Source organism: Hyperoodon ampullatus (assembly GCF_949752795.1).
Source record: "Hyperoodon ampullatus genome assembly, chromosome: 6".
In the NCBI taxonomy this organism is placed as follows: domain Eukaryota; kingdom Metazoa; phylum Chordata; class Mammalia; order Artiodactyla; family Ziphiidae; genus Hyperoodon; species Hyperoodon ampullatus.
In genome coordinates this window covers 35,488,673-35,511,730 of record NC_136919.1, presented here as the reverse complement: position 1 = coordinate 35,511,730, position 23,058 = coordinate 35,488,673, and the positions used below count along the sequence as shown (strand labels likewise).

Here is a 23,058-nt window from a genome sequence, read left to right as displayed (position 1 = left end):
TCCTTCATTGCTCTGTAGCAAGAGGAGATTTTTATTTTTTAATGCTTGTTCTTCATGTTGTTTCTTGAGGGATGGAACTCTCTAGAGAGGAGCCAAGAGAAAAATTGATCAAAAAGAGTTTTATCCCTTCCTCCGTCTCATTTCTTGCTCTGACTCTAGCTGGATCCAGGCCAGCTCCTAACATAACCCATCCTGTACCTGATCCCACCAATTTTACCTTAGTTGTACCTGGAAAATTTTATGGAAGTAAAATAGTCTACATATTTCTCTTATCCCAGGAAAGAGAACAGAACCCCTAGACATGCCTATAGAATGGACCAGGGGCATTAACAAGTGTTTAGGTGATATTTCATAAAATCACTTTCCATCCATTGTCCAATGGTACCGCCACAACAAATCTCAATACATATATGGGCCAGGGATAATTCTTTATGTAAAGAAAATTGCCTCTAAAAGAGTGGTTAAGGGCCTACATCATTTAGAGGTGGAGCAGGCATCTAGCATCCAGACATTCTGATGTGACCACATTACAGGAGGACCAGGAGCTGGAGGGAAGGGGAACACGTAGGGACTGGGTCTTCCCTCCACTAGCATGCTCAGAATTAGACTTTTGACACTTTCCCCAAATGTGCCTGTATGTAAGATGATAAATATGAGAGCGACCAGACTGAAAGAAGGCATTGCCATGTACCTTTGACATAAAAAAATGTTTTAAAAATAGCACACACTTGCTAATGATTTTGGTAATTCTTCTTTTTTTGGTTTTCTGGGACTCTCATAGAGTAGCTTGGAGTCTCACTCATCCTCTGAGAAACCCTCTCCATCTCCTCCTCAGAGACCTATTCTGAGGGCCCATTGTCTCCTTTATGTCTTTATTCAAATGTCACATCCAGGTGGACCTTGGCCACCCCGACTGTGATTGTAATCCAGTGCCCATCCTTCCCTCCTGTTTTATTCTCCTTTTTTCTTTATTAGCAGAGATCACAAATTTACTATATATTTTACTTATTAATCTTACCATTGGCTTCCCCACCAAATGTAAGCTCCATGAAGGCAGTGGGTGGAATGTTTTGGTTTTTGTCCATGCTATATCCTAGCAGCGTGTCCAGTAGCTGGCATAGAGTGGGCCTCAATAGGTACATGTGGGATCACTATGCATACCATGGGAGTATTACCTTCAGAGAACTTAGCCAAGTCAAATTCATTGGACCAGGTAGTTCATTTTACACCCTAACAACTACTGAAAAGTGAAGACATGTATGCTTTTGATGATGGCATCTACCTTATAACTTCAGAAGCAAGTGAGAAGTGGAGGCTTGGCATGGCTTTCTGAAAAGTTAATCACCCCTCTCTTGGAGGAATATTGGTAAAGGAAGAGTATGTCTTCTTTGAGTCATCCGTTTCACTTCTTGAAAGTAAATCAAATGGCAATGTAATTGTCAAGACTCCCCAATTATAAAGTATATGCCATTTGTATGGAATAAACCCCATCCCTATTTCCAGTGATAGGCCCTGATTGATTTAACTCAATTAGTGATCCCATCCCTCCATATTAATTAGTGGTCCAGGTATAAGCACATGATGGCATTTGGGCCAGAAAGAGGAAGAGTGAGCCCCGTTACTATAAAGAACTCAGGAGACGATTTTGTATAGTGGTTAAGGAAATGGACTCTGGGGTCAAGCTTACTAGGCTAGCAATCCCAACTACACCACTCACCAGCTGGTTGACCATGAGAAAGTTAATAAATGTTAGTTTTTTCATCTGTGAAATTGGGATAATAATAATAATATCCACTGCATAGGGTGGTTGTAGAGATTAAGGAAGAGATTACCAAGCGCAGAGTAAATTAGATACTCTTGGTAGAATTCCAGTGAGAAAAGGAAAAATAAATCTTGAACAGAACACTATGTATTAGCAGATCATTCATTCATCAACTAAATGCTCCATGAGCACTTACCATGTGCCAGTTAGGGGCCATGGAGGCACAGAAGTGAGTCAGGATTGAGTTCTGTAGGGACTTGTTGGGAAGACAAGCTGTGCATGAAATAACTAGTGTAGGACATTGTTCACAAAGCAGTCAAGCATAGATACCATGATCTGAGGTCCCAGGAGGGAAAATCTTACTTTACTTAGATGATACAGACAGTTGTTAGAAAAAATTCACTTAAGACATTCAGCAAGAAGCATGTCTAATCCTTAAATGTATGGTTTTAACTATATCTTTAATAATGATCAGCCCATCCCCCCAAAACCAAACAAAACAAAAACAAGAAATGATTCAAGGTATTAGATTAGCTCTCCTTTAGATTTCTCTGTTAATGCATGTTTAGGTCCTTGTTTAAAAAATCAAATATAGATGTCCACCTTGAACACCCATTCATCCCCACCTTCCACCCCTCATCTCTCACTATCCAATCTCAGTCTCTTCCCAGAGGTATCCAACCATTACCAACCACCATTACCAACCCATCTGGTAAATAGAATCCTAACCTTTTTGTGTGGGTTTATCATCACTTATGTATACTTAGGAAGATAAATATATATATATGCCCTCAAGGACATTTAGGAAATGTTGGATCCCCTGGAGAACAATGGGGTGGGGCACCATAACTAAGCTGTCATTTTATTTCCTGCAAGACATTATGAGATTCAGTGATTGTGTACATTTCCTCATTTATGCTCTGGTCTCAGGATGAATTAAAAGCACTTTTGAAATCTGCCGAAAACAAACTTGTAGTAATTGAATTTTCAGCAAAATGGTGTGATCCTTGCAAAAGAATTTATCCTCTTTTTCATGTAAGTATCATCAGTGTCTATTTCACAATTTTAGAAGGAATTTAAAGTTCTCAAATAGTTTTCCCAATAAAGCTTAAAAGTTTTGCCCTTATGAGCCATTATGGAATCATAGCTCCCCCCCGACTTGGTGCCTACTTCTTTTTTTATTATTATTTTTTAATTTTTTCAATTTCATTTAAGTATAGTTGATTTACAATGTTGTGTTAGTTTCAGGCATACAGCACAATGATTTGGACGGATAGATAGATTGATTGATTGATAGGGATAGAGATATTCTTTTTCAGATTCTTTTCCCTTACAAGTTACAAAATATTGAGTATAGTTCCCTGTGCTACACAGTAGGTCATTGTTGGTTAACTGTTTTATGTATAGCAGTGTGTATGTGTTAATATCAACCTCCTAATTTATCCCTACCCCCCCTTTCCCCTTTAGTAACCATAAGTTTGTTTTAAAATGACTGTACTACCCAAGGCAATCTACAGATTCAATGCAATCCTCATCAAATTACTAATGGCTTTTTTCACAGAACCAGAACAAAAATTTTTTTTTAATTTGTATGGAAACACAACTAGCCAATAACAATCTTGAGAAAGAAAAACAGAGTTGGAAGAATCAGGCTCCCTGACTTCAGACTTCACTAACAAAGCCACAGTAATCAAAGCAGTATGGTACTGGCACAAAAACAGACATATGTAGATCAATCGAACAGGATAGAAAACGCAGAAATAAACCCACGCCCCTATGGTCAATTAATCTATGACAAAGGAGGCAAGAATATACAATGGAGAAAAGACTGTCCTTTTAGTAAATGGTGCTGGGAAAACTGGACAGCCACATGTGAAAGAATGAAATTAGAACATTCACTAGCACCATATACAAAAATAAACTCAAAATGGATTAAAGACCTAAATGTAAGACCAGATACTATAAAACTCCTAGAGGAAAACATAGGCAGAACACTCTTTGACATAAATCACAGCAGCATCTTTTTAGATCCATCTCCTAAAGTAATGGAAATAAAAACAAAAATAAACAAATGGGACCTAATTAAACTTAAAATCTTTTGCACAGAATCATAGTTTTTTGAAGCATCCTGATTAACCTGAATATAATATAGTGAGATCTAATTAGATCATTAGTATACACACCAGAAGATTAATATTACTTGTCTATGGATAATTCTGCAAGGATCATCAAAAGGTGTGAAAGAGTACAATTGTACAAAGGAATGGATTATTCATAATAATGACATTTTACCTAAGTTCCAGAATTCAGAACTTCCAAATATTGGAATAGATTACAGATGAACATGATACTTGTTTTTAACTATAATATAAAAGAATAAACTGCTCCCAATCCTTCAACCCTATTATCAGAACAAATCCTATGTCTTACATATTCCTTTCATATCTGATCTCCTTTATAAAATATCTTAGTAAAATATTCCACTTAGTTGTAATCATATACTTATATTCAGATCTTTTTCCATATACACATTTGTTCATGTTTTTATCAGGTTTCCAGATTATAATTTTCATGTCTATACAATGTTTCATCTAGTTAATTTTCCTATTACCCCATTTAAGGGTTTTCACCATTGAGGGGCGGGGAAGGAGGTGTATAACATGCGGCAGAAAGAAACTCAGGGCATTTTCTTTTCATTTCTCCTTATTGTGCAGATGTTTCACATTTATGGTCCATTTTATGAAATCTATTCCTTCAAATATAAAATTTGGATTTCTCTACACAACTGAAAATACTCTGGTTTATTTTCAGCAAGATTTCTAACATTTCAACTTTTTTGACTTAAACTCTTCAATCTACCTGAATTCATTCTAACCACAATCACAACCTTTGATATTTAATTTAAAAGAAACATATTCAAATAGAGAAATTGGCTACATGACATCTCAACATCTATTCTCTGCCTAAAATTCTTAGAATATCCACAGGGAACATTTTCATATCTGGCAGGCCCCTCTATTCAGACACTTAAACTTAGAGTCTCCAAAGTTTAGCTTCAGGAGTATAACTACCTCACCTGCCACAAAGTCAAAGCTGATCAAATTTCAGTGGCCAATGAGGCATTTTAATCTCAGGCTTGGTAACCCCTTTCTCCCTTCATACCTTCGGGCCCTGAGGGTGGTAAGGGCTCTGCTACTGTTGTGTCCAGACTCTCACAGCTCCTCCACACCCATCCTTGACTTTACAGTTATTTATAGTTAGCCCTTTGGTGATAAACGTCCCTAAATTATCCTAATATGAATGTGCCATCTGGTTTCTGTTGGAATCCAAACTAATGCACACACAGTTTTTAAATGTGGGTGTATCTACACTATGAAATACTATTCAGATGATAAAAAGAATCAAGTAGACCCATACATAATGAAGGAGTTGCCTCCAAGACAACAATAGAATTAAATAAAAAGAGAACAATATAGGAAAATTTATACAGTATGGTCCCATTTATATAAAAGAGATACATATACATATGTGTGTATGTATATATCAACATATATACATATATATTATATGTAGACAAAGAGCAGAAGATGCATATCAAACAAGTTTTTTTTTTTTTTTTCTGTGAGAGGGAGTGAAAATTCGGGGAGGATTGAGAATGGGAAAATTTCATGCTTTGCTTTATTTTTCTTATAATGTTTGAACTTTTTCAAGAGAAGGTATTCATCATGTGTCATTTATTTAAAACTCATTGTACATAGTGGAGTTGGAGGAAATGCTTTTCTTACTCTAGGGCCCTTTATCAGAGATCAAAGTAGAAACAGAAACCAAATTAGACTGAAAAGGATTTTAATACGAGGAGTTAAATGCTCATAAAATCATTAGAAGGCTGGATGAATGGGCTCCCGACTGGAACCCACGAATGACTCAAAAGCACAACAGACCCACCTGAAGGGATCCTAACTTTGCCAATATCAGATGTGAGAAGAGATGAAAAGCCACTACTTGGAGAAAACAAACAAACAAAAAACAAACAGAAAAACAGCAGTTGGGGAGTTAGAATCAGAATCCGGAAGCTGATGTCGGGGCACTGGATCCCTCAGCATAGCTGCTGCCTCCAGCACGATTACCCTCCCACACCCCAGGCGTGCTTTCCAGCAGGACATCCAAAGATGAAAAGAAAGTAGCTCTGTCTCACTTCTGCCTTCCAAGTCTTGCCTGCATGCATCTCACTGGTGAAACCAATTTGCATCCAGAACTCTAGCTGCAAGGGAATCCAAGGAAACTTTCCCTTTTCCCTTTTCCAGGCTCTGCAGGAGGGTGGCATGGAAGTGAGCCGGCTATACCATTACTCTAGGTGGGGAAGAATTCAAGACATTTTCAGGGGCTTCCCTGGTGGCGCAGTGGTTAAGAATCCACCTGCCAATGCAGGGGACAGGGGTTCGAGCCCTGGTCTGGGAAAATCCCACATGCTGCAGAGCAACTAAGCCGGTGCACCACAACTATTGAGCCTGCACTCTAGAGCCTGCGAGCCACAACTACTGAGCCTGTGCCACCACTACTGAAGCCTGCATGCCTAGAGCCTGTGCTCTGCAACATGAGAAGCCACCGCAGTGAGAAGCCCGCGCACCGCAACGAAGAGTAGCCCCCACTCGCTGCAACTAGAGAAAGCCCACACACGGCAACGAAGACCCAGCACAGCCATAAATAAATAAAATTTAATTAATTAATTTTTTTAAAAAAGACCTTTTCAGACACACAAAAACTAAAAGTTGACAACCCAGAGTCTCTGCTAAAGGATGTATGGCAAGAAGAAAAAAAGTAAATCATAAGCAAATGTGGATTTTAAGAAGTGATTTAAAACTTTAAGTCTTGAGTAAATTCCACAGTCCCATTTGATCTGGGCTTTGATGATTAAGAGCAGGGGTCAGCAACCTTTTCTGTAAAGGTTAAAGACAGTATTTTCAGGTTTGCAGATTATATGGTCTATGTCATATATACTCAGCTTTGATGTTGTAGCACAAAAGCAGGCAATGGCAATACACGAATGGGCAAACATGTTCCAATAAAACTTTATTTATGAGACCACGTGGAGATCTGGATTTGGTCTATAGGGTGAAGTTTGATGACTCTGGGCTAAGAGGATCACCTGGCATAGAACCCCAAAAAGAACATTTCTGGAAAAGGGGAAGTTATAAATTTGTTGAGAAATTGCATGGTGTGATCGTGGGAAGGCAAGTACTCTGTGAGGCTAACTTACAGTGTATACAGTGGAAGTAGCAACACACGAGCCTTGAAAAGGAAGCTGAGCCCAGATGGAGAAGGCCCTTGTGTTATAACTTAATGAGTTGCTGTAGAGTCAAAATAGAAGAATGTTTAAAAAGGTTTTGCCATGGGCTTCCCTGGTGGCACAGTGGTTGAGAGTCCGCCTGCCGATGCAGGGGACACGGGTTCGTGCCCCGGTCCGGGAAGATCCCACATGCCACAGAGTGGCTGGCCCCGTGAGCCATGGCTGCTGAGCCTGCGCGTCCGGAGCCTGTGCTCCGCAACGGGAGAGGCCACAGCAGTGAGAGGCCCGCATACCACAAAAAAATAAATAAATAAAAGGTTTTGCCATGATCAAATGTGGGTTTTTGGAAAATACTTTTGGCAGAGTTGTATAAGAATGGGTTGGAAAGACTGAGGCAGGTAACCCAAGGTGAACAACAATGTCAATGATGAGTTCACCAAAACTAGGGCAGTGGTTTGGGGAGAAAAAAGGAAAGGTCAAATTCAGGAGACAGTTTAGAGTTAAGAGCAAACAGAACAGGTGACCAGATGGTAACAGATTATGTGGGAGGAAGAACAGAGCAGAAGGAAGAATTTTTGTTGAGGGCAGAGGAGGGTCCTAGGTAGATGGAGTGGGCTAGTGAGGGAAGTCAGTGTTCACAAGGGAACCCCAGTCTAGCAAGGAACCCGTATCTGTACCATGTCTTCCGACTACTACTCAATACAAAACTACTATAACCCTGTCCATTTCCTGTCAGACTTGGGAGACTCTGAAAACTTCCTAAATAGAACCTGACCCTGAAATCAGATGTCCACGTAAGTCAAACCCATTGCCCCGCCTGACTGCTACTGGAGAACACCCATGTATCTTGAAACTTGAAAAGTTCAAGTCAATTTCCCCAGAATTCTTGGGCAACACCATCTTCCTGCCGGGCATGGAGATGCTGCCAGTCAAAATCAGCATATTTTTTTAATCTGCAAAGTACTCTAAAATACCAAAGACCTTCGTGTTTATTATCCAAGAGTTTCCCCCCAATTTCATCATCTTGATGAGCCACTGAAGAAAGAACTCCCACTTGGGGCACATTCCATGGACAAACAACCGGAGAGAATCCCTACGACAGAACTCTGCACCTAATGTCCACCTAATCAGTCCATGTCATGCTGCTTCCTGCTTGTCCATGGGAGCAGCCACCAGTGACAGTTCCATCTGTTGTTGTCTCCACTTGGCCAAACTCTGGACACTTCACACCACCACTGAAGAGAGGTTTCATTTGAAACAGGTCAATGGAAATGCTTGAGATATGATGTTAATGCAAACAAATCAATATGCTATTAAGTGCCCTTAAAGAATGAACATAGCTGTTGGGAAAAAAGAAAATCCCAGGAGCTGACATTTACAGGCTGCTTCTGCATCCACTACCCTATAACCATTACCAACACCACTGTCACCACTGCTGTCAAAGATGCTTCCAGAACATCTGGAACAGAAGCAGGAGAGTTGTTTTTCCCTCCTCCCATTTTCCATTTTCTTGCAAATGCTTCCCACTGGCAGAACCTAACAGGAAGACAGCTGGCAGAGGATTCTGGAAAATCTAGTTTTGATACATAGCAGAACACAGACTTTAGACTCTGGTTCTGCCATTGATCTTTGCTTGACCTTGGCAGCATCCAACTTTGACTTTGGTGCTTGAGGTTCTAGGCAGTAGTGCAATGCCAGAATGATGCTTAGCTCTCTTGATCAACCTTTTTGTTCAGTTTTGTTTTTGCTAAAAGACATTGCTAGTGTGTGATTTAATATTAACCTTAAGCTAATGAGGAATTTTTACTCTTTTACGTTGAAGGAAATGTCTGTGCAATACCGAAACGTCATGTTTGCTAATGTGGATGTGGACAATGCTCAGGTAAGAATCTTAAATCCTTCCTTGTAGATATGTAAAATCCAATGCAATGTCATTGAGAGTGCTGTCTCAGTGATTATATAAGCAATTTAAAGTGTGATGAATTGTAGTAAACTCCCTCATAACGTTCTTGTATATTTTGTATTTTTTTTAAAAAGACAATAAATCTGTGGCTCTCCTCCTGCCCCCCACCTTCCCATACTATGGCAGAATTCACTAATCAAGCCTAATATTCTTCACCACTTGCTCTGGACTCTGCCCCACAATCCTACTCAGTAGAGTTGCTCTAGACAGACAATACCAGTTGGTTGAAGTTGAGCTCAAAGTGAAAAATGATTTTCACCCCTATAGTAGATTATTATTCAATTTCTAAAACCTAACTCAATGCATTACAGACATTTTAACATAACTTGCTGTCCCCTTGCTATAGCTTATGCTTTTTGTGGGGTTCTTTAAACCCCACAAGGAATTCCAGGAAATCCTTTCCTTACCTCCCTAGAGCCTTTCTTCCTCACCATCCCCCGCAAATATGATCAGCCCATGTCCTCAATCAAAATGTGCTTACTGATACACACAATGTGTCTACAGAATTATTCTTCCTAACATTTGTTCACTTATAATGAGGAAAAGTACCAATAACAAGTGGCCTGTACATACATTGGATTGAACTTGAGCTTCAGAATTTAAAAAATCTACTATTCACCCATCCTGCCCTTTAATAGTTTTGTGACCTCTTATCAGTTAACCTCTATAAACTTCACTTTCTCTGTATGTAAAACATAATAATAATAATTAACGGAATATGATAAAAGGCACAAAAGGCACAAAATATATGACATACTACCCAGAACATAATAAAAGTTCCATTTTTCCATTTCCTTCAACTTTCATTAAAGTGTGACAGTGTGTGATTGTCCTTTAAGATGAATCATGTACTATGCATTCAGAATACACAGCTAGGATTATTATCTCTTTGTCTTTTTCATATTCAGAGAGTTGTGCACCTATCACTACAATCAATTTTAGAAAGTGTTCACAACTCCAGAAAGAAACATTGTTCCCTTTAGCAGTCACCTCCCTGCCCCAATCCCTCCGTCGACTACCTCAACCCTAAGCAACCACAAGTCTACATTGTCTCTAGATTTGCTTGTTCTGGCCACTTCATATAAATGGAATTATAGAATATGTGATGGGCTTCTTTCACTCAACATAAGTTTGCAGGATTCATCCATGATGTAGCATGTATCAGTACTCCATTCCCTTTTATTGCTGAATAATATATTACCTTTTTTTTATCCATTCATCCTACGATGGACATTCAGGTTGTTTGCAACTTTTCGCTATTATGTCTAATACTGGCATAAACATTTATGTATACATTTTCATTTCTTTTGGCTATATATCTAGAAGTGGAATTGTTGGGTCATATGGTAACTCGTTATTTAACTTATTGAGGAACTGACAAATTGTCTTCGAAACAGCTGCACTATTTTACATTCCCACCAGCAATGTATGAGGGTTCTGATTTCTCCATACCCTCAGCAACATGTGTTATTATTTTCTTTTTTGATTACAGCTCTTTGTCTCTTAAGGTGAAACAAAATGCACAATTTTCTTTTCTAAGAGTAATGTATTCATTGTTGTCATTGTGTGGTCATGAAAATTATAATGTAGTGGGGGGTGGCAGGGGAGAGGTTTTGATCCTGTGGGTGGCTAATTTTCTTTTGACTCAAACAAAATAAATAAAAAGTGGTATTTGAAATCAGATTGCAATGGATTAGAGCAATTGGAATGCTGACATATTTTCTTGTCTCTTGGCTCCAAATCTTTCACAAAGATGGGCAGTGAAGAGGCATAAGGCTTAAAAGAAAGAAATATGCAAGCCTTACTTAAAATGCAAGACATTATATCACCCCATGTCTCAAGTGTGGTTATAAAGAGACCTTTACTCCTTCTTATTTTCTACAATATGCTCTTTCCATATTGGATTCCACTGGTGCCCTTCTGCAGTCTTTCACAAGCTCTTTTAAATAGAGCTCATTTTGTCCTTCAGTCCATTCTGTTTTGGCCCCCATCTCTCACCCGCCTCCTAGAGCTCTGGAATGAGAAAGCTCAGGAATGCTGGAAACAGTCATTTGTCTACTGTAACATTCCTGGAAACTTTGAGGATACATTAGAAAAGTTCTTGGCAAGAGAATCTTCAATGTGTCAGCTGTCCCTGGGCTCTCAGACATGCCTCCTGAGACGTCAACCAAGTACCATTGTTGGTCCAGAGAGAGGATACCAAAATTGTGACTTCATGCCATTTCTTTTATTTTCCAGGAGTTGGCCCAAATTTATCACATCAAAGCAATACCCACATTTCAGATGTTCAAGCAAGCCCAGAAGGTATGTTCCTATGCTAACTGGCAGATTGAAATGGATTATAGAGCCATCAGAGTCTAAAAAAAAAGGCCTGGGGTATCCTGGATGGACGAAACAACTGTATTTATTTTTAATCTTAGCAATGTAATTCTTAGTTTCTGAACTTTACATATTGGCAAGGGGTAAAAAAAAAAAAAAAAAAAACATGAATCGTGATAAATCTCCCCATTCAGACCATTTGAGATGTCCAAATCCATATGAAATACCCCACTATTATCCCTCTTTGGGGCAGAACCATCAAAAAAGAACCTTATAACAAGTGGCATGATGAAATTCTCTCACAAATATATACACGTTTTTCACACTTGGGCAAACATCAATCAAAAGCTATTATTACAAGGTAAAATAGCCTAGTGGTTGACCAGGCAAGTTCTGGGCTCAGATTTCTGTGGTTCAAAAACCAGTTCTTCCACTTCCCAGCAGTTTACTTAATAACCTCTTGGTATCTTAGTTTCCCTATTTGTAAAAACATGGATCGTAAAAAGTTTCCCCCTCTTTAGTGAAAATGAAATGAATTAATGTGACTAAACTTTTTAGACCCATCCTGACACACATGAGTATGTTATGTTAATTATCTCAAAGATATTAATGGAATGGAATGCCTCAAATACTTGGTGTGTGATGAAACTAGTAATTACATATATGGCTGGGAGCACGGACACTTGTGCGTACTTTTTGAAAGGTGATTTTGCAACACACATAAGAGGAAAAAACTGTTCATTCCCTTTCACACATTATCCCATTCTTGGGAATTTTTGTTAATGAAATACCTCATGGAGAAATAAATGGCTAAGTGCATAGTAATTGTAGCATTATTTCTAACAAAATATGGAAGCAAGGTAAATGTCTTTTTTTAGTAGAGTGGCTAAGTGATTTATGATACATCTAGTCTGTGAAACAGTATGCAATTAAAAAGGGTTATGGACAGAAAAGAAGCAGATTCACAGATACAGAAAACAAACCACTTGTTGGGGGGAAGCAGTATAGGGGTAGGGGAGTGGGAGGTACAAACTATTGGTTGTGACAGGCTCAAGGATGTATTGTACAACACAGGGAATATAGCCAATACTGTGTAATAATTATAAATGGAAAGTAACCTTTCAAAATTGTAAAAAAAATTTTAATTGTTTTAAATGATTGAGCTAAAAGATTAAATAAATAAATAAATAGAGTTATGAAGAATATATGTAAAGTAAAAAAATTCATACTTAAACTTTGTAAAGATTATGTCTGCAGTATAGAGAATGAGAGCATTTGATATGCTAACTGTAGAATTTTATCTTCGGTTTCTATTTGTGTGTATTTGCTGTAACATAATTGAAGCAATAGATTTTTTTTTTTTTTTGGCTGCTTTGGATCTTTGTTGCTGCATGGGCTTTCTCTAGTTGCCATGAGCGAGGGCTACTCTTTGTTGTGTTGCACGGCCTCTCATCGCAGTGGTTTCTCTTGTTGTGGAGCACGGGCTCTAGACACGCGGGCTTCAGTAGTTATGGCACGCGGGCTCTACAGCGCAGGCTCAGTAGTTGTGGCGCACGGGCTTAATTGCTCCGTGGCATGTGGCATCTTCCCGGACCAGGAATCAAACCCGTGTCCCCTGCATTGGCGGTGGATTCTTAACCACTGCGCCACCATGGAAGTCCCAAAGCAATAGCTTTAAATAATTTTTCCCCAAAAAATGACACTACCTATTCCCTCTCTTGAGGTTTTACTTAAAAATTGAAACCATTTAACATATGCATTCTTTTTTTTTAAACAACTTTATTGGAGTATAATTGCTTTACAATGCTGTGTTAGTTTCTGCTTTATAACAAAGTGAATCAACTATACATATACATATATCCCCATATCTCCACCCTCTTGTATCTCCCTCCCACCCTCCCTATCCCACCCCTCTGGGTGGTCACAAAGCACCCAGCTGATCTCCCTGTGCTATGCAGCTGCTTCCCACTAGCTATCTGTTTAACATTTGGTAGTATATATAAGTCCACGCCACTCTCTCACTTTGTCCCAGCTTACCCTTTCTCCTCCCCGTGTCCTCAAGTCCATTCTGTCTTTTTTTAAATTTTAGATTCCATGTATATGTGTTAGCATATGGTATTTGTTATTCTCTTTCTGACTTACTTCACTCTGTATGACAGACTCTAGGTCCATCCACCTCACTACAAATAACTCAATTTCATTTCTTTTTATGGCTGAGTAATATTCCATTGTATATATGTGCCACATCTTTATCCATTCATCTGTCAATGGACACTTAGGCTGTTTCCATGTGCTGGCTATTGTAAATAGAGCTGCAGTGAACATTGTGGTACATGACTCTTTGAATTATGGTTTTCTCAGGGTATATGCCCAGTACTGGGATTGCTGAGTCATATGGTAGTTCTATTTTTAGTTTTTTAAGGAACCTCCATACTGTTCTCCATAGTGACTCTATCAATTTGCTTTCCCACCAACAGTGCAAGAGGGTTCCCTTTTCTCCACACCCTCTCCATCATTTATTGTTTGTAGATTTTTTGATGATGGCCATTCTGACTAGTGTGAGGTGATACCTCATTGTAGTTTTGATTTGTATTTCTCTAATGATTAGTGATGTTGAGCATTCTTTCATGTGTTTGTTGGCAATCTGTATATCTTCTTTGGAGAAATGTCTGTTTAGGTCTTCTGCCCATTTTTGGATTGGGTTGTTTGTTTTTGTGAATATCGAGCTGCATGAGCTGCTTATAAATTTTGGAGATTAATCCTTTGTCAGTTGCTTCATTTGCAAATATTTTCTCCCATTCTGAGCATTGTCTTTTCATCTTGTTTATAGTTTCCTTTGCTGTGCAAAAACTTTTAAGTTTCATTAGATCCCATTTGTTTATTTTTGGTTTTATTTCCATTTCTCTAGGAGGTGGATCAAAAAGGATCCTGCTGTGTTTTATGTCATAGAGTGTTCTGCCTATGTTTTCCTCTAACAGTTTTATAGTGTCTGGCCCTACATTTAGGTCTTTAATCCATTTTGAGTTTACTTTTGTGTATGGTGTTAGGGACTGTTCTAATTTCATTCTTTTACTTGTAGCTGTCCAGTTTTCCCAGCACCACTTATTGAAGAGGCTGTCATTTTTCCATTGTATATTCTTGCCTCCTTTATCAAAGATAAGGTGACCATATGTGCTTGGGTTATCTCTGTGCTATCTATCCTGTTCCATTGATCTATATTTCTGTTTTTTGCTAGTACCATACTGTCTTGATTACTGTAGCTTTGTAGTATAGTCTGAAGTCAGAAGCCTGTTTCCTCCAGCTCCATTTTTCTTTCTCAAGATTACTTTGGCTATTTGGGGTCTTTTGTGTTTCCATACAAATTGTGAAATTTTTTTGTTCTTGTTCTGTTAAATATGCCATTGGTAGTTTGATAGGGATTGCATTGAATCTGTAGATTGATTTGGGTAGTATAGTCATTTTCACAATGTTGATTCTTCCAATCCAGGAACATGGTATATCTCTCCGTCTGTTGGTATCATCTTTAATTTCTTACATCAGTGTCTTATAGTTTTTTGCATACAGGTCTTTTGTCTCCTTAGGTAGGTTTATTCCTAGGTCTTTTATTCTTTTTGTTGCAGTGGTAAATGGGAGTGTTTCCTTAATTTCTCTTTCAGATATTTCATCATTAGTGTATAGGAATGCAAGAGATTTCTGTGCATTAATTTTGTATCCTGCTACTTTACCGAATTCATTGATTAGGCCTAGTAGTTTTCTGGTAAGGTCTTTAGGATTCTCTATGTATAGTATCATGTCACCTGCAAACAGTGACAGCTTTACTTCTTCTTTTCCGATTTGGACTCCTTTTATTTCTTTTTCTTCTCTGATTGCTGTGACTAAAACTTCCAAAACTATGTTGAATAAGTGGTGAAAGTGGGCAGCCTTGTCTTGTTGCTGATCTTAGTGGAAGTGGTTTCAGTTTTTCACCATTGAGAATGATGTTGGCTGTGGGTTTGTCATATATGGCCTTTATTATGTTGAGGTAGGTTCCCTCTATGCCTACTTTCTGGAGGGTTTTATCATAAATGGATGTTGAATTTTGTTGGAAGTTTTTCTGCATCTATTGAGATGATCGTATGGCTTTTATCCTTCAGTTTCTTAAAATGGTGTATCACATTGATTGATTTGTGTATATTAAAGAGTCCTTGCATTCCTGGGATAAACCCAACTTGATCATGGTGTATGATCCTTTTAATGTGCTGTTGGATTCTGTTTGCTAGTATTTTGTTGAGGATTTTTGCATCTATATTCATCCGTGATATTGGCCTATAGTTTTCTTTCTTTGTGACTTGTTTGTCTGGTTTTGGTATCAGGGTGATGGTGGCCTCGTAGAACGAGTTTGGGAGTGTTCCTCCTTCTGCTATATTTTGGAAGAGTTTGAGAAGTATAGGTGTTAGCTCCTCTCTAAATGTTTGATAGAAATCTCCAATGAAGCCATCTGGTCCTGGGCTTTTGTTTGTTGGAAGATTTTTGATCACAGTCTCAATTTCAGTGATTTTGATTGGTCTGTTCATATTTTCTATTTCTTCCTGGTTCAGTCTCGGAAGGTTGTGCTTTTCTAAGAATTTGTCCATTTATTCCAGGTTGTACATTTTATTGGCATGTAGTTGCTTCTAGTAATCACTCATGATCCTTTGTATTTCTGCAGTGTCAGTTGTTACTTCTCCTTTTTCATTTCTAATTCTGTTGATTTGAGTCTTCTCCCTTTTTTTCTTGATGAGTCTGGCTAGTCGTTTATCAGTTTTGTTTATCTTCTCAAAGAACCAGCTTTTCGTTTTATTGATCTTTGCTATTGTTTCTTTCATTTCTTTTTCATTTATTTCTAATCTGATCTTTATGATTTCTTTCCTTCTGCTCACTTTGGGGTGTTTTTGTTCTTCTTTCTCTAATTGCTTTAGGTGTAAGGTTAGGTTGTTTATTAGAGATGTTTCTTGTTTCTTGAGGTAGGATTTTATTGCTGTAAACTTCCCCCTTAGAACTGCTTCTGCTGCATCCCATAGGTTTTGGGTCGTTGTGTTTTCGTTGTCATTTGTTTCTAAGTACTTTTTGATTTCCTCTTTGATTTCTTCAGTGATCTCTTGGTTATTCAGTAGCATATTGTTTGGCCTCCATGTGCTTGTAATTTTTACTGATTTTTTCCCTGTAATTGATATCTAGTCTCATAGCGTTGTGGTCAGAAAAGATACTTGATATGATTTCAATTCTCGTAAACATCCCAAGGCTTGATTTGTGACCCAAGATATGATCTATCCTGGAGAATGTTCCATGAGCAATTGAGAAGAAAGTGTATTCTGTTGTTTTTAGGTGGAATGTCCTATAAATATCAATTAAGTCCATCTTGTTTAATGTATCATTTAAAGCTTGTGTTTCCTTATTTATTTTCATTTTAGATGATCTGTCCATTGGTGAAAGTGGGGTGTTAAAGTCCCCTACTATGATTGTGTCACTGTCAATTTCCCCTTTTATGGCTGTTAGCGTTTGCCTTATGTATTGAGGTGCTCCTATGTTTGGTGCATAAATATTTACCATTGTTATATCTTCTTCTTGGATTGATCCCTTGATCATTATGTAGTGTCCTTCTTTACCTCTTGTAATAGTCTTTATTTAAAATTTATTTTCTCTGGTATGAGAATTGCTACTCCAGCTTTCTTTTGATTTCCATTTGCATGGAATATCTTTTTCCATCCCCTTAGTTTCAGTCTGTATGTGTCCCTAGGTCTGAAATGGGTCTCTTGTAGACAGCGTATATATGGGTCTTGTTTTTGCATCCATTCAGCCAGTCTATGGCTCTTGGTTGGAGCATGTAATCCATTTACATTTAAGGTAATTATCGATATGTATGTTTCTATTACCATTTTCTAATTGTTTTGGGTTTGTTATTTTAAGTCTTTTCCTTCTCTTGTGTTTCCTGCCTAGTAAAGTTCCTTTAGCATTTGTTGTAAAGCTGGTTTGGTGGTGCTGAATTCTCTTAGCTTTTGCTTGTCTGTAAAGGTTTTAATTTCTCTTTCAAATCTGAATGAGATCCTTGCTGTAGAGTAATCTTGGTTGTAGGCTTTTCCCTTTCATCACTTTAAGTATGTCCTGCCATTCCCTTCTGGCTTGCAGAGTTTCTGCTGAAAGATCAGCTGTTAACCTTATGGGGATTCCCTTATGTGTTATTTGTTGTTTTTCCCTTGCTGCTTTTAATATTTTTTCTTTGTATTTAATTTTTGATAGTTTGATTAATACGTTTCTTGGCATGTTTCTCCTTGGATTTATCCAAGGAGATAAATGGGACTCTCTGTGCTTCCTGGACTTGATTAACTATTTCCTTTCCCATATTAGGGAAGTTTTTGACTAAAGTCTCTTCAAATATTTTCTCATTCCCTTTTTTTTCTCTTCTTCTTCTGGGACCCCTATAATTCGAATGTTGGTGCATTTAATGTTGTCGCAGAGGTCTCTGAGACTGTCCTCAATTCTTTTCATTCTTTTTTCTTTATTCTGCTCTGCAGTAGTTATTTCCACTATTTTATCTTCCAGGTCACTTATCTGTTCTTCTGCCTCAGTTATTCCGCTATTGATTCCTTCTAGAGAACTGTTCATTTCATTTATTGTGCTGTTCATCATTGTTTGTTTGCTCATTAGTTCTTCTGGGTCCTTGTTAAACGTTTCTTGTATTTTCTCCATTCTATTTCCAAGATTATGGATCATCTTTACTATAATTACTCTGAATTATTTTTCAGGTAGACTGCCTATTTCCTCTTCATTTGTTTGGTCTGGCGGGTTTTTTCCTTGCTCCTTCATCTGCTGTGTGTTTGTCTGTTTTCTCATTTTGCTTATCTTACTGTGTTTGGGGTCTCCTTTTCGCAGGCTGCAGGTTCGTATTTCCTTTTGTTTTTGGTGTCTGCCCCCAGTGGCTAAGGTTGTTTCAGTGGGTTGTGTAGGCTTCCTGGTGGAGGGGACTAGTGCCTGTGTTCTGGTGGATGAGGCTGGATCTTGTCTTTCTGGTTGGCAGGTCCATGTCTGGTGGTGTGTTTTGGGGTGTGTGACCTTATTATGATTTTAGGCGGCCTCTCTGCTAATGGGTGGGGTTGTGTTTCTGTCTTGCTAGTTGTTTGGCATGGGGTGTCCAACACTGTAGCTTGCTGGTTGTTGAGTGGAGCTGGGTCTTAGCATTGAGATGGAGATCTCTGGGAGAGCTTTCACCACTTGATATTACGTGGAACTGGGAGGTCTCTGGTGCACCAATATCCTGAACTCGGCTCTCCCACCTCAGAGGCACAGGCCTGACACCCAGCTGGAGCACCAAGACCCTGTCAGCCACACGGTTCAGAAGAAAGGGAAAAAAAATAAAGGAAAGAAAATAATAAAATAAAATAAAGTTATTAAAATAAAAAATAATTATTAAAAATAAACAGTTAAAAAGTAAGAAAAAAAAGAAAAAAAAGAAAGAGCAACCAAACCAAAAAACAAATCCACCAATGATAACAAGCACTAAAAACTATACTAAAGAAAAACAAAAAACTGACAGAACCCTAAGACAAATGGTAAAAGCAAAGCTATACAGGCAAAATCACACAAAGAAGCATACACATACACCCTCACAAAAAGAGAAAAAGGAAAAAAATATATATATCACTGCTCCCAAAGTCCACCGCATCAATTTGGGATGATTCGTTGTCTATTCAGATATTCCAGAGTTGCAGGGTACATCACGTTGATTGTGGAGATTTAATCCGCTGCTCCTGAGGCTGCTGGGAGAGATTTCCCTTTCTCTTCTGTTCGCACAGCTCCTGGGGTTCAGCATTGAATTTGGCCCCGCCTCTGCATGTAGGTCCCCTGAGGGCCAGACAGGACGGGGTTAAAGGAGCACCTGATTCGGGGGCTCTGGCTCACTCAGGCCAGGGGGAAGGAGGGGTACGGAGTGTGGGGCAAGCCTGTGGCGGCAGAGGCCAGCATGACGTTGCAACAGCCTGAGGCGCCGTGTGTTCACCCAGGGAAGTTGTCCCTGGATCACGGGACCCTGGTAGTGGCAGGCTGCACAGGCTCCTGGGAGGGGAGGTGTGGATAGTGACTTGTACTGCACACAGGCTTCTTGATGGCTGCTGCAGCAGCCTTAGCATCTCATGCCCATCTCTGGGGTCTGTGCTGATAGCCATGGCTCACGCCCGTCTCTGCAGCTCCTTTAAGCGGTGCTCTGAATCCCCTCTCCTCAGGCACACTGAAACAATGGTCTCTTGCCTCTTAGGCAGCTCCAGACTTTTTCCTGGACTCCCTCCCGGCTAGCCATTGTGCACTAGCCCTTTCAGGCTGTGTTCACACAGCTAACCCCAGTCCTCTCCCTGGGGTCTGACCTCCGAAGCCCGAGGCTCAGCTCCCAGCCCCTGCCCACCCTGGCAGGTGAGCAGACAAGCCCCTCGGGCTGGTGAGTGCTGGTCGGCAGTGATCCTCTGTGCAGGAATCTCTCCAGTTTGCCCTCTGCACCCCTGTTGCTGTGCTCTCCTCTGTGGCTCCGAAGCTTTCCCCTGCCACCCCCATCTCCTCCAGTGAAGGGGCTTCCTAGTGTGTGGAAACTTTTCCTCCTTCACAGCTCCCTCCCCAAGGTGCAGGTCCTGTCCCTATTCTTTTGTCTCTGTTTTTTCTTTTTTCTTTTGCCCTACACAGGTACGTGGGGAGTTTCTTGCCTTTTGGGAAGTCTGAGGTCTTCTGCCAGTGTTCAGTAGGTGTTCTGTAGGAGTTGTTCCACATGTAGATGTATTTCTGATATATTTGTGGGGAGGAAGTTGCTCTCCACATCTTACTCTTCTGCCATCTTGAAGGTCTCCAACATATGCATTTTTAACTACCTCCACCTACATGGTGAAATGGTTTGTGTGTCATCTTTTATTATCTTCTCCTCTTCCATCAGAGAAATGAAGATGCTTCCTCGTTTGAAGTCAATTCCCTCCATCTCTTGATTGCATCCCTCCCTTCTGTGCCAGGCCTTTGTTCTTCAGTGATCCTTTTTCAAACCTGGTGTTTGGACCCTTGTTGTTTTTGCCACCCAGCTACCATTCCCTATTAGTAGTTCTCTGATTTTCCTCCAGGGAACCAAGCTCTTTCTAGTTCTTAGTCTATGTACTTCCTAGGGCTCTATCTCTAGGTCTAGACCAATCAGTGAACTCCATCCCCATCAAGAATGGGCCCTTCATTCCATTCAAGCCTATCCAAGCCCAACCAGAGCTAATTCTAGGGCTTTGCTTAAGTAGCTAGGTAAAAGCCTCTTCTTTTGATTGTACTAAACTTGAACTTGGAAAGATATGATGCTGAAGCTATTACATAGCTGGCTTGCCACCATAGGGAACCTAAAAATGAAACCTCCATATAGAGGAAAGCAGAATCAGGCCAAGAAGTGCCCATGGCATTGTTTGAACACTGAATCTATCCATGCCTGAAGCCTGAACTACCCCCATAAATTCTTCAGTTATGTAAACTTTGGGTTGCTTTTTCTGTCTTTTGCAACCAAAACATTTTTTTTTTCTTAAAATCAGAAAGATGATTTTAATCTTATTTCTCAATAAAATAATAACATACATTTGTAAAGCAAACAATTTTAAGAATATTTCTCTAAAGGCTTTCTGGCATTCCTAAAGGAAATTCATCTATTTTAGAAAGAAAATTGCAAGGAATTATGGAAAACAACATAAAATTATCAAGTAGCCTCCTCCCCCTGCAACACACAGAAATCATTCTGGTACAAAGCACTTTTTTTTTTTTTTTTTATGCAGCAGGTTCTTATTAGTCATCAATTTTATACACATCAGTGTATACATGTCAACCCCAATCGCCCAATACATCACACCGCCACCACCACCACCCCACAGCTTTCCCCCCTTGGTGTCCACACGTTTGTTCTCTACATCTGTGTCTCAATTTCTGCCCTGAAATCGGATTCATCTGTACCATTTTTCTAGGTTCCACATATATGCGTTAATATATGATATTTGGGGCTTCCCTGGTAGCGCAGTGGTTGAGAGTCCGCCTGCCGATGCAGGGGAAACGGGTTCGTGCCCCGGTCTGGGATGATCCCACATGCCACGGAGCAGCTGGGCCCGTGAGCCATGGCCGCTGGGCCTGTGCGTCCGGAGCCTGTGCTCCGCAACAGGAGAGGCCACAACAGTGAGAGGCCCACATACCGCAAAAAAAAAAAAAAAAAAAAAAAAAAAATATATATATATATATATATATATATATATGATATTTGTTTTTCTCTTTCTGACTTACTTCACTCTGTATGGCAGTCTCTAGATCCATCCAGGTCTTAACAAATGACCCAATTTCGTTCCTTTTAATGGCTGAGTAATATTCCATTGTATATATGCACCACATCTTCTTTATCCATTCGTCTGTTGATGGGCATTTAGGTTGCTTCCATTGACATGCCTACTGTAAATAGAGCCACAGTGAACACTGGAGTGCATGTGTCTTTTTGAATTGTGGTTTTCTCTGGGTATATGCCCAAGTAGTGGGATTGCTGGATCATATGGTAATTCTATTTTTAGTTTTTTAAGGAACCTCCATACTGTTCTCCACAGTGGCTGCATCAGTTTACATTCCCACCAACAGTGCAAGGGGTTTCCTTTTCTCCACACCCTCTCCAGCATTTGCTGTTTGTAGATTTTCTGATGAAGCCCATTCTAACCGGTGTGAGGTGATAACTCATTGTAGTTTTGATTTGCATTTCTCTAACAATTAGTGATGTTGAGCAGCTTTTCATGTGCTTCTTGGCCATCTGTATATCTTCTCTGGAGAAATGTCTATTTAGGTCTTCTGACCATTTTTGGGTTGGGTTGTTTGTTCTTTGAATATCGAGCTGCATGAGCTGTTTATATATTTCGGAGATTAATCCTTTGTCCATTGATTTGTTTGCAAATATTTTCTCCCATTCTGAGGGTTGTCTTTTCATCTTGTTTATGGTTTCCTTTGCTGTGCAAAAGCTTTTAAGTTTCATTAGGTCCCATTTGTTTATTTTTGTTTTTATTTCCATTACTCTAGGAGGTGAATCAAAAAAGATCTTGCTGTGATTTATGTCAAAGAGTGTTCTTCCTATGTTTTCCTCTAAGAGTTTTATAGTGCCCAGTCTTCCATTTACGTCTCGAATCCATTTTGATTTTATTTTTGTGTATGGTGTTAGGGAATGTTCTAATTTCCTTCTTTTATATGTAGCTGTCCAGTTTTCCCAGCACCACTTATTGAAGAGACTGTCTTTTCTCCATTGTATATCCTTGCCTCCTTTGTCATAGATTAGTTGACCATAGGTGCATGGGTTTATCTCTGGGCTTTCTATCTTGTTCCATTGATCTATGTTTCTGTTTTTGTGCCACTACCGTATTGTCTAGATTACTGTAGCTTTGTAGTATAGTCTGAAGTCAGGGAGTCTGATTCCTCCAGCTCCGTTTTTTTCCCTCAAGACTGCTTTGGCTATTCGGGGTGTTTTGTGTCTCCATACAAATTTTAAGATTTTTTGTTCTAGTTCCATTAAAAAATGACATTGGTAATTTGATAGGGATTGTGTTCAATCTGTAGATTGCTTTCAGTAGTATAGTCATTTTCACAGTATTGATTCTTCCAATCCAAGAAAATGATATATCTCTCCATCTGTTGGTATCATCTTTAATTTCTTTCATCAGTGTCTTATAATTTTCTGCATACAGGTCTTTTGTCTCCCTA

General features: G+C 39.2%; 1 protein-coding gene across 1 annotated transcript in view; it reads left to right on the top strand.

The window, feature by feature from the left end:
* Positions 1–2,677: 2,677 nt before the first annotated feature.
* Positions 2,678–23,058, top strand: part of LOC307054109 (thioredoxin domain-containing protein 8-like) — a gene marked incomplete at its 5' end in the record, with an annotated part of 44,211 nt that continues 23,830 nt past the window's right edge. Inside the window, 3 exons of the mRNA XM_079705634.1 lie at positions 2,678–2,797; positions 8,872–8,931; positions 11,251–11,316. Coding sequence (XP_079561760.1) covers positions 2,678–2,797; positions 8,872–8,931; positions 11,251–11,316 — 246 coding nt within the window. The remainder of the gene's footprint in view (positions 2,798–8,871; positions 8,932–11,250; positions 11,317–23,058) is intronic.